At 39.9% G+C, this 12,664-nt stretch overlaps 1 protein-coding gene across 1 annotated transcript in view; it reads right to left on the bottom strand.

Annotated features, from left to right (window-relative positions):
- ABI3BP (ABI family member 3 binding protein) overlaps nucleotides 1–12,449 on the bottom strand; it is a 249,584-nt gene extending 237,135 nt beyond the window's left edge. The window contains exon 1 of the mRNA XM_054974771.1: nucleotides 12,305–12,449. Coding sequence (XP_054830746.1) covers nucleotides 12,305–12,383 — 79 coding nt within the window. The 5' untranslated portion in view covers nucleotides 12,384–12,449. The remainder of the gene's footprint in view (nucleotides 1–12,304) is intronic.
- Between the last annotated feature and the right edge of the window lie 215 nt (nucleotides 12,450–12,664).

Raw genomic sequence — 12,664 nt, 5'->3', positions numbered from 1 at the left:
CCTTGCCATGCTGACAAATATGTTGTTATAATTTAATAAAGCAGCCCTTTAATCCCCAACACTTGTGTCTGCCTCTTCATTCCGACTGAGGGGGCAATAATAACATTGACTTTGTAAACTGCTCTGAGTGTGGCATTAAGGTGTCCTAAAGGGTGGTATATAAATCGAATGTTATTATTATTATATAATGCAGCAGCTCTCCAATGCCTAAGGCAGAGAATAGACTTTCCCAACTTTGCCTACTTGAGTTCCTTTTAATTGGATGTAGTAGAGATTTAATCTGGAACCTTCAGAATGCAAAGCACTAGCTGTAGTACTACTGAGTTACAGCTCCCCTCGCTGTTATTGCATTAAGGCACAGTCATTGCATTAAGGTAGTACATCTGGCACTCACCATTTCTACAGGGTTTATTCGCCTCAGGTTAAATGTTATATTTATTTTAGATTTCTATTCTGCCCTCCCCATGAGCAGGCTCAGGGCAGATAGCATATTAAAAATACAATTTAAAAATTCATGTACATTAAAAACAACACAAGCTGTTGGTATTGCCAATTTATTTTTTCCTGCTTCCTCACAGTACTAGGTGCCTTTGTGCACCCCCTGGCTTTTCTCTGATCTTTGTCAAACCTGCTTAGCTGTGAAGTTTTGGAAAAGAGCAATAACGCCTGGGTGATTGCTGTGTCCCCACAGAAGCCATTCCCTAACAACCACTGGTCTGTTTATATATATATATATATATATATTAAAAAATCTGCAACTTAATATCACCATATCAATATAACTATGTACAAATATGTGTAACTGATTCCATTTAAAACAAATTTTTAAAGTAAGTCTCTAGCCCCTTCTGTTACAAAGATATAAAGGGAAAGGTATATCTTTACCATGGAAGGGGTTAGAGATTTGCTTTTTTAAAAATGCAAGTTGGGACTTCAGATAATTTGTTACATAAGTTGTTATAAAGTTATATCAATATACTGAGAAGTCCCCAGTGGGAGGATGGATGGCCAGTGCTGGGGGACTGGGTTAGAAAATGGTGTGGAAACCACTTTTCCCCTATTGATTTTAATTAGAAAGTTCAGCTTACCTAGGTCCTTCTGATAAACCAAAGACAAGCTTAGTTCTGAATATGTTTAACCCAGCCACAAAGTCATGCTAATTTGATGTAGGAATTTATGAACACACTAATAGAACTTTCCATACAGTTTACCATACTATAAAAGCTGGGGAAACTGAAGATGATAGGAAACAAAAGAAAGGAGAAGAAATACTAAGACTATGCTGGTCATATGGTGTTAATTCTAAAATGCTGGCTGACTACAGTCATTTGGAAAAGGGTACAAAAGAGTTGACCTACATTTTGCTGGCTAAGGGGTCCAGTTCAAACAAGATCACCCTCCACGGCACTTTCTTTACCCATTCTGTTACACACACACATCCGCAATACATGACAGAACAGATATCTATAAGTACATCTTGTAATGCCATCTACAAAAGCAAAAAGATCACATTTCCTCCACCAGCGTTACAAAAATCCAGTTCAGGAGAAATGGATAGTATACAGCACAACATTGTAAAGCCTGCTCTCAGTCCCATCTTGTTTAGTCTTGTTTCTTTAGGGAAGATATCTTGTTTAGCTTCACAGCATTCATTCTACAATGTTTACGGAGCTTCGTTTCCTGCCAAGTGTTTTCTATTTCACTACATTTGTATCAATGAATGGACGAATGTTTTCTTTGAGCCATATCAATTGCATATGATTCCAAGTTTAATTCAGGTGGCCGTGAACTCTTGTCGTTTCTGTCAAACAAAGTTAAGTCTATCTATTTAGGCAGCTTGCCTCACTCACAGGCAAAAACCAGTTTAGGTCAAATGGGTTAGTGTTGCCTTGTTTAATACAGTTCTGGGAGGTACCCTTCTTAGAACTGCCTGAGGATTAACAAGCATATGAGGTATTGTGGAAAAACTTGAACATTTGTTTTTATTTCAAATCACTTATAATAATGTTTCTGTGAATTGGAAAACATGTAACAACACAACTTTCCTATAGCATTTTGGCAGCACAGATAGATTGTCCTAATCCATTAGCCTGGTTGAGAATGCTGATTTAGCACAAATGCAGATCGAGGATAATCAATACAGTAAAAATCTGCCTGAACTTGCTGGCAACTTAAGCCAAAGCTGAGATCAGCTCTCTAGTGAAAAACTAAATTGTCAAACCAAAATATCAAAAACAATGGATGTTCCAGCATCAGTTTAACAGAAGTGTGCAGAGTTGTAATTTTTTTAAACCCAGGCTTCTCTGCAAAATGCCACCATGGGGTTAATGTAGAGGGCTCCACTGGTTGCTTCTGCCACAAGCTGATTCAGACAGAGTGTATATGGGAGAGACTGGTCCATATGGCTTCTAACAACAACAACCTTGTGTTTATATACTGCTCTTCAGGACAGATCAGTGCTACACTCAGAGTGGTTAACAAGTCAGTGTTATTATGATCCCCACAACAGACACCCTGTGGGGTAGGTTGGGCTGAGAGAGCTCTGAGAGAACTGGGAGTCTGGGACAGACCCAAGGTCACCCAGCTGGCTTCAAGTAGATGAGTGGGGAATCAAACCCAGTTCTCCAGATTAGAGTCCTCCTGCTCTTAACCACTATACCAAACTGGCTCTTCTTAAGAGTAGTCTCCACTTCTTCCTTCCTAGCTTGATGTTTTCTCTAGACCAGTCCATTTCTAGAATATTCTAGCTAGCTTTGGTTGCCAGGAGAGCCTTGGCATCTGATACATATGCTCATGCAGTAAAAACAGGATATTTTTCAAAGATTTACGGATTTGGCTTGCCATTCCAAGTATTTTTCTATAAGCCTGGCCTTAGTGGATATGACCAACCTGATGCTCTCCCCAAACAGCCTTTTCAGTTGCACTTCCAGTCAACATGTAATCCCACTGCAATTACTAGCTGTTTTACCTTTCCCTTCACTCTCCCTTCCCTAGTGTGCCTTGTATTATCATGTGTGCATGTGAAAGACATGTTCATGTCTCATTGGCATGTACATATAGAGCTAGTGAACAGCACTTCGTGGTGAAATTTAACTGATGTGAGCTACTTTGGAAATATTTTTTTCTGAAAAACTGGGTAAAAGACATTAATAAATCCCTTGAGCTCTTTTTGACCTGTTAATTGCAGCTATATCAAACATTGCTTTACATGCAATAACTGTGGTCCAAACTACATGTTACAGCATCCATGGGTCCAACCTGTAGACACCAGCACCATCTTAGAAAAGAATTTGGCCATTTAAAAATGCCATAAGGGTATTTCAGCACTTGAAAAGGCACATGGAGTAGTAATAGTAGTAGTAGTAGTAGTAGTAGTAGTAGTAGTAATATATTTATATGCCGCCCTTCAGGACAATTTAATTCCCACTCAGAGCGGTTTACAAAGTATGTCATTATTATCCCCACAACAAAACACCCTGTGAGGTAGGTGGGGCTGAGAGAGCTCCAGAGAACTGTGACTAGCCCAAGGGCGCTGAGCTGGCTTCAAGCGGAGGAGTGGGGAATCAAACCCAGCTCTCCAGATTAGAATCCTGCACTCTTAACCACTACACCAAACTGGCCACACCACCATACCGTGGCCCTCACAACATTTTTAAATGGCCAAATTCTTCTCTAAAATGGGGTGGACATGCACTGGTTGAACCCATGGATGCCATAACATTTAGTTTGGCTCCGTGTCTGTCTCATGCATGTTTTTGACTGGCAGACATCAATGCTTTGATGGTCATATCTAAAAGCAATGAATGTGTCACCCTTGTCAATCTACAGGATGTTAACTCAAAAGGACAGCTTTTTTCCTGGAAACTGTGAGTACTTTCCCCTTCAAATAGCTAATAATGGCATACAGGTTGGGCCTGGTTTTAGTGAAACTATGCATGGGGTGGAAGGTTAAATCCTCTTCTCCCCCTGTTGTGCAGCCTTAGTCCAAATATGGCTGTAATGAAGTTTTTAAAGACAGAGAGAAATCCATGTCATTCCTTTGCTTTAAAGAAATAGCAGTTATACGCCTTCTATCACTGCCCCAAAATTCTTGGCTCAGTCATGTCATATTTGCAGTACCCCCCTCCCAGTGATCTTAAACAACATAGTTGCAAATATCTGTGTAGCAGTTAGAGCTGAAGATAGGTCTTCTTTAGAGCAAATTTAGCTATACTTGTTGGGTCTTCCTGGGTGTTTAACAAAGCACTTAAAAGACAGCAAATGCACTGGATTTCCACCCCAAACGTCTAAAGTATATGTAAGACAATGACTGAATTAATTACTTCTATCGTATAGCACAACTTATATTTACTAAGAACAGCAGATTCTACATGGCAAATATATAACAGAAAACATTTTCCTGATTCTGACATTCCTACTAGTGGCTGCATCTACAGAGGAGCTTTCCACAAGCTTGACTTATTTATGGTTTTCTTAGCAGTCAATCCACAAGCAACAGAATCATTTTGGGCATGGGTCTTCTGTATGTCTGCACTCCCTCTGCATTTTTCCAGTTATAGAGTCTGATTATTGTCTTATAGATGTGCCTTAAATAATCAGGATTTTTGTTGCCATTGGTGTTGTACATTCACTTTATTGATATATCCACTTGAAGCCAGCTGGGTGACCTTGGGTCGGTCAGAGCTTCTAGATTTCTCAGCCCCACCCACCTCACAGGGTGTTTTGTTGTGGGGATAATAATGACATTCTTTGTAAACTGCTCTTAGTGGGTGTTAAGTCATCCTGAAGGGCAGTATATAAATGTTGTTATTATTGTTGTTAACATCACTAGAGGTAAAGGTAAAGGTGCAAGCACCGAGTCATTACTGACACATGGGGGGACGTCACATGACAACGTTTTCTTGGCAGACTTTTGTTACAGGGTGGTTTGCCATTGCCTTCCCCTGTCATCTACACTTTACCTCCAGGAAACTGGGTACTCATTTTACCAACCTCGGAAGGATGGAAGGCTGAGTCAACCTTGAGCCGGCTACCTGAACCTGGCTTCCACCAGGATCGAACTTGAGCTTGAGCTGCAGTACTGCTGCTTACCAAGGAAAAAATGACAATTCCCATCATCATAGTAAAGGCTTCTCCTATGGTCACAACATGAAGTGTTTTGGTTGACTGTAGAGTTCACAATTGCAAGTGATTGATTGAAGGATTGGCATGATAGTGAGTCTTATATTAGTTGTAGAACTAATAAATGTGCATGTGTGAGAATTGTCATGTGTGAGAATCATCATTTGACCACACATAGAAAGTGATATTAAACTGCGAATAAACCATAATAGCTATAACAACAATAGTCAGAACAACAAGCATGAAAATTCTGTCCCTGTGGTGACATGCCAGGAATCACAATAAACACACTTGTACCACTTTTAATAATGATATATTGCTATATTGCTATAGGTGCTGCGTGTTTTTAAAAATAATATTGAAAATGAAACCATACATTTCCAGGGTGGAGAGGGAAGGGGAGAACAGGGGGTGATTTGATGACAAAAGTGGGTTGGAGGTGGGTGGGAGTGAGCAGAACAAACAAAACTGAAGGAAACATTATACTTGATGAACAATGGCAACTCAAAACCAGTTTTTAAAAGATCAGGATAAAATAGTCCCCAAAGAAACAGAAAAAACAGGGGAAAGGGCAAAGCAAAACCTAAAGGCATAAGAAAGCAAAGTACTATGGGGTTTCTTGTGCCCCAGAGACTATACTGGATACTGCTGAAATAATTGGACCATTTCCAGCAGGTATTTCAGGAACAGTGTGCTAGTGGTAACTTTAAATGGCCGTAGCAGATGTGACCTTGAAAAATCTGTGATCAGATCTACAGCATATTTTTCTTTCTAAATAGCAGTCACGAGAGGCCCAAATTCAGATGAGACCCTACACTATTTTCCTGACCTCAAATTCATGCCCCCCCCCCAAGCTGGTATTTGCCTTGTTAGAGGAAATGTAGAGGCACAACACAAACAATCTATATGTCTCTCCCCATCTCCCGAACAACAAGGTAACCGGTAGAAAGGCAGGACAACAGTGCAGGTGAGAAAGAATAACAAGCTCCTCCTGTGCTTTAGTCCTAATCAGGGCCTCTTGCAGTTGCAATTTACAAAGGGAAATGTGCTGGAAATTCAGACATAGATTCTTCCCTCATATGGTTTAGTTATTAGGGAACACTTTCTCCCACATCTACCTCCCATCTTGTCCTGCTTTGTATTTCCCTTTTTACCATTTTGAAGCCTACTGAAGTATATAACCATGCTTTCTTACTGTGATAACCATCCTGTAGAATCCCTGGCTCAGCTATCATATCTGAAACTTTTATATACCCCATCTCTGTATCGCAACAACTTCCCAGCTCCTTTTTGCCACAATTCCCACTGAGAAGTGAACAATCCATGTTTTGCAGAATTTCCCCCATAGGTGATGGAATGTAAATATAGGGTTGCCATTCCCCTGGTGAGGGTGGGGATACCCACTCCCCCCCTCTCCCCCCCCCGCCATCACTCACTGCCTGGCAGGGGGAAAGGCAGGAGAACAGGCCTCCTGTGTGCACTCCCGGAGTAGAGTGATGTCATCATGCCACCCTGGGAATGCATGCCCGCTTCGCACCAGGCCAATTTGGGTCCCAAATGGGCTGAACTGGGCCCATTTGGGGACCAAATCATGCTGGTGCAAAGCATGCATGCGCTCCCAGGTCTGCATGATGATGTCACTTCCCGGAAGTAATGTCATTGTGCAGGCTTGGGAGGGTGCACACACAAAGAAAAGAAAAGAAAAAAGAAAAGACGGGAGTTCCGGGTCCTGCTTTCCTGCCAGAAGGTTAAGGGGACATGGCAACCCTATGTAGATATTTGTTGCAGCATTTCATTTTTTTACCTTTAGAATGTCTTTTTATGTTTTCCTTTTATTCTTGATATGTAATATTTGATCTTATTATTGAAAGTTACTTGATGAGTTTAGTATAAATAGAAAACCCATTAAAATTGCACCATTTGGTCTAGCAGTTTAGCATTACAAAGAAATGTGAGTTTTCTTGCATTCTAGAATATGGCTTGTATCATATACTTATCTTTTAATTATTAAATAGAATCCTGCCTGCCCACTAAGTCCTATGCATGCTCAGGCTTATTCAACTAAGGATTAATTCATGGAACACCTAACCTAAGAGGGCCCATTCTTTCTTTGACCAAGAAAAAGAATGTGCATTAACATGCGAGAGATGAGCTGGATGTGGTCATTGTAATCAGCAGATCAAAGACTTGAAAGCACACTTTGACCATCTCCTCCATAGTGACTCTATGAATAAGCCTTTTCAGAGGAAGGTTCACTTGAAGAGAATATTGTTTCCTTCGGCTAACAGAATATAGGGAAAATAATCTCCCCAAAAGAAACGGATAAAGTCATTCTTGCCAATAAGCACAAGGGATTCCATATTTCCAGAAATGTGTGTTCCACAAATAGAAAGAATAATTTTTTCAAAAATGTAAATGAATGCATGGGGTATAAAATGGCAAGTATAGGCAAGTGACTCACAGTATAATTCTAAGGAGAGTTACTCCTGTATAAGCCCATTGAAATCAAGAAGTTTAGACTGGAGTAACTCTGCTTAGGATTTCACTGTTAGTTGTGCGTATGGTGTAATCACAGACACCCACAGAGGCACCTAAGACACTGATGTAACTTCCATTCCCAGAGCAAATGGACTATAACAGTAGTGCTTCCCACAGCAAGATCTCCTATTTCCTGGCATTTAACACTTTAAATGCTGGAAAACAGAAATTCTCCCACAGTGGTAAAAATTACAGGGATGGCTTTATCTTGCCAGATGAGCCATAGCCTCAAGTCTCCTGTGGGGAACCCCCCCCCCAGTAGATTAGACATAAAGACAAATGAATAAATACGCAGTATCTATGGACGTCATATACTTTATTTTTTACTCATTTCTTTTCATGCATGGTTTGATAAGACTTCAAGTTTTTTGTGAGGAAACCATAGTTGGTCATTACATCTGAACCATCATCTATAGTTTGCATTCTTCCAGCTAAACCAGAATTCCAAGCTCTGGTGGAATTTGTAAGGAAGAGGACAGTTTGCTGTTCAGCCAAAATGGCTAACTATAGTTTCATGCAGAAATCCTTCATTATTGAACAGTGCACAAGGAAGAGGGGAGGGGAATGGAGAAAGGTACACATGAACCCAAAGATCACCAAGCTTGAAATATCAGAATCCTGCCAATCTCTACAAAAATACCTGTGAAGAAATGCCTTCTGCCATAGAATCCACCTGTATATTTTTCTAATTGGGATTGCATTCTACACATGCTGCAGAAGCTTCAATGCTGGTAAAAGACTGGTAAAAGGAAAAGTACAGGAGATGTTTAATCTTTTCCCCAGACATAGAATACTCCAGTGTTTAATTATGCAAATGTTCCTGGCCAGAGTGGAACAAACGTTTTACAATGTAACAACTTGCTAGATTGTCACAATTAAAAAAAAGAAATTGGGAAAGGCAAGAGGCTAGATTGTATTTTCTTTCTTTGGAGGCAGGGAGATTAGGATCGATCCCAAAATCGGATGGGCTCCCAAGGGGAACTTGGGGATTCTCATGATATGAAAAAGAAGCTCTCTTCTATTTGTTCATCTTACTTGGGATGGGCACAAGCCCTAAAGGACTGAATCTTTTACCTAGGGAGCCCATCTTGATCATGTTTCGAGAGATCATGGGAGAAGTCCCAACTCTGAGAACTAAGGTAATAACAGACTTTTAAATACTGCAGCTTCAAGAATTACTACCTATCTTAGCAACAACATTGTTAGGACAAGTACAGAGTTTAGAAGAATGCATGTTTTCACCGTTTCTTTTTATTCTTGCTCAACCTGATGCTTAAACAGACCATGTGTACTCCTTTTATTTGTTCATTAAACTATCTTATATTTTGAATGCTTGAAGCTTGATCTCTGTGAACACATGCCTATTCAGTCCTGCTTTCCAAAGAGTGGCAAAGAGGAGGGGAAGCAGCTGAGCTAGCTATCCCTAAAGCACGAAAGTGTGAAAGTGCTAGAGATTGTCCCCATGCTAACTAGTATTAGTGAAGTGGGAAATGTGGCAACTAGGTGAAACCTTAAAATGGCAACACAGATACAGAGTGCTAGATGTACAAATCCATCTAGCAGGAGAAACTCTTTCAGATCTGTTTGTGGCAGCAGTTACCATCTAGAGAAAAGTTGGTATCCCCCCTCCCAAAGAGTAAGAGAAAGGGGTGGTGTCTCTGGTTAGAGACTTGGAAAGGCCATATAGCATTTCCAAGCTCCCAGAACCCAAGGGAACAGAGCTTATGAATCTGTTACTTCACACTAACCATAAGCAATGAATTTGTGACAACTCCAATTTAAAATCCCCATTTGAGTATAAACTGGTATTAAAATTTAAATTACACAAATGGCCAACCATTTGTTTAATGACCCTTGCATCACTGTACAGAAGAATAGTGCAGTGTTAGAAGATATGAGAATTTCCTTATGTTTATGATGGATGGAGGCAAGGTGGTGTGGTATAGCTTGATCTTGTCAGATCTCAGAAGCTAAGCAGGATCAGTACTTGGATGGGTGACCATGGGTGACCAACCACCGAGCAAGACTCTGCAGAGAAAAGCAGTGGCAAACTACCTTTGCTTCTCACTTGCCTTGACAGCCCTTTGCTGGAATCGCCATAAGTCAATTGTGACCTGGTGGTATATACTCACAAGGCGATGGATAAAAAGCGGAAATTTTTAGTAATTTTTCTTGTTCTACCAGTGCTGGCTACTACCACATCTAATTGCAAGGATTGTCATAAACCCTGTGGCATTAAAACAGGCTAACAAAATCAGGTACATGCAAACATAATGGTCTACTTTTTGAACACATATTTTGTTTTGAATGTAGAGACTGGAATTATCAATTCTGTTTCCATAGTTTTTTGTGTAAGCATGGGGCCAACTTTCCAGAAGAAATACGGAAAGCAGTACTCTCCTACATGACAATTCCAAAATTGCTATTGTAAAAACAGATGTTTCTCATCATCATATTCAGTCAGGTGCTTGTGCAGGTAGACACATATCAGCACCTCAAAAAAAGAAGAAGCAAAATCTACATGTTGCTGCTTCAAGAATAGCACATTTGTGTGAACAGTTCCAATGGCTCAATAAGCAATTGGCATCCAAAATCGCTGGCTCTCTTTCCCACAGCTGCAGGAAGCAGATTTTCTCTCCTTGCTTGTACCAGGGAAAGGAAATCCAACTTCATGACATAAGGCCAGGAATAAGTAGATTTCACCTCCTGGAGTGGAAAACAGAGTACTGGGATTCTACAGCTATGCTAAGACTGAGAAACTTCATACACCGAAGTCTTCCAAAAAATAAGTCTGGCACTGGAACTGTACAGGGATTATGGAGTGACTTTAAAGCATTCACCTCAATTAGAATCCTTCTTACACCATCTTTGACATGTGAAGCTGTAAATGGAATAAAACAACACAGCACTGAAGAAAATGCTTATTATCTGCCTGTTAATGGTTTATTTGATTAGTCAGTGGACCAGAATGGCAAATCTTAACAGTTGTTAGACTACACTTTCTGTCAAATACTTAGAATATCCTATTACAAGCAAGACAGAAAGTAATGTAATGCCCAATCTGGTGAGAATACTCAGAGTAGAGCTGTCCACAATGGAGCAGCTTGAACATATTTATTCATCTGCAGAAGTGAGATTAATTTGTATCCCAACAAAAATAATATAAAAGCTTTTCAGCTTCAGTTTAATTTGAGAAGTAGACTTGTGGCTTTGCTTTTGAGTTCTAGGAAAATACATCTTGAGACAGACTGCATCATAAACTCAAAAGCATTTATCTTTGCCAGAATTCTATAGTTAAGGATAGTTATGGCTATCGTCCCACAGAAGTGAATAGGAAAGACAAATAAAACCATCTGCAAGGTTTGAGCTTTGGAAGAGTTCCATGTTCCAAAGGCAGACAATACATACTATTTAACCCCAAAGTGTAGCAACATAACTAACTGCTAGCCTTTGATAACTACATTAATCTTTGAGGGATTCAGAATTACATGTATTGTTGTATACAGAAACAATATTTTGTTATCACTAGTGAAAATATTATAGCCTGTACAATTACTCCATTAATATCATTAGGGTTGCTAGGAAACCTAATGTTTGTTTAAAAGCAAGGGGTAAAAATTCAAAGATACACATTTTCAGAGTGAACATCAAGACTCATTCAGTGTTTTACAGGTCAAAGATAAATCTTTTCCCCCAGCCCATCATACACTGGTTATCTTGACCTTAACTACCAGGGACAGTGTTCTGTGATTTGCCATTTCCCTAGGGAGCTGAACATTTTTTTTTAAATCACTGCTGCTTCTATAAATGTGTGAAGTAGTCTGCACAGTGTGTGCTTCTTCAAAGCACACACCATCTATAAAGAAGAATTTCTACAAAGTCAATAGCAAATTATGCAATGCAGAAACAGTTTTGAGGTGCTGCTTTAGTGCCAAGGTGCTCTAATGTACTCCCTGTACCTGTAGCTTTATAAATATGGTATTAATTTAACATCACAGCTGTTCTTTCTGCAACAACAGAATACTTATAAAATGTCAGTGCAACACAGCTCAGATTAAGAGGGGATGAGTGGAGGAGGAAGGTGCCTTCAGGTTTCTGTCTCTTTTCTTTCAGAGACGGGGATCAAGTGCCAGTGACTGTTGATGTCCCTTGATTTTTGGGATCATGCAACTTTGCAAACATGAACTTCAGTAGTGATGAATGATAGATGCTTTGCAAAACAGAATGTGTAACCCAAGGCATTAAGAAAGTGTACCATGAAAAACTGAGGAGCATGTGACCTACAGGTCACACTACATACTTGCATCAGAAGTTAATGTTCAAGAAATGCATTTTCATTTCTTTGCTATACCAATCTCTTGGTTAGAATCATGAAGCACCAAAGCTATTTTTAATCCTTTGTTTATACAATCCAAAGAACATTATTCTCTCTCTCTCTCTCTCTCTCTCTCTCTCTCTCTCTCTCTCTCTCTCTCTCTCTCTCTCTCCCTTCCTCCCTCTCTCCCTCTCCTATACAGAGACTTTACTCATTTACTCAGTTACATTTCTCTATCAAATTAATCCTTGTATTCACACAGAAAGTAAGTTTCCCTCCTTAGGACCAAGCACTTCCCCCAAAGTAAAGAATAAAAATGCATCTACTTGCCTCTTGGCAATTTCTGAGTATTTCCAAGGTTTAGTGCAATATTCCCACAGAAGAGGAGGAAGACAAGCCTGGAAATCATGCTTTCAAGCCCAAACTTGCACCTCTAAAGATGCTGAGGGGTGTCATACAAGGTAATGCAGCTGCAGTACAGTGAACTGTTCTCTCTGTCACAGAGGCAGCAGAACTTTGACAGGAGCTTAGTTTACACTGTGGGAGGAGACAGTATGACATCACATCATCTCACTGGAAAGGAGAAGAGGATTAAAATATAAATGGTATTACCAATTTCTTGCTTGAAACAGATTTCTGGTTGCTGCTCTAAGACTCTCCATTTCTAAAGTGTCTAGAATTTTAATCTGC

This window comes from Eublepharis macularius, chromosome 3, assembly GCF_028583425.1.
Source record: "Eublepharis macularius isolate TG4126 chromosome 3, MPM_Emac_v1.0, whole genome shotgun sequence".
NCBI classification, from domain to species: domain Eukaryota; kingdom Metazoa; phylum Chordata; class Lepidosauria; order Squamata; family Eublepharidae; genus Eublepharis; species Eublepharis macularius.
Note: the sequence above shows the minus strand (reverse complement) of the source record. Positions and strands in the feature narration are given on the sequence as shown.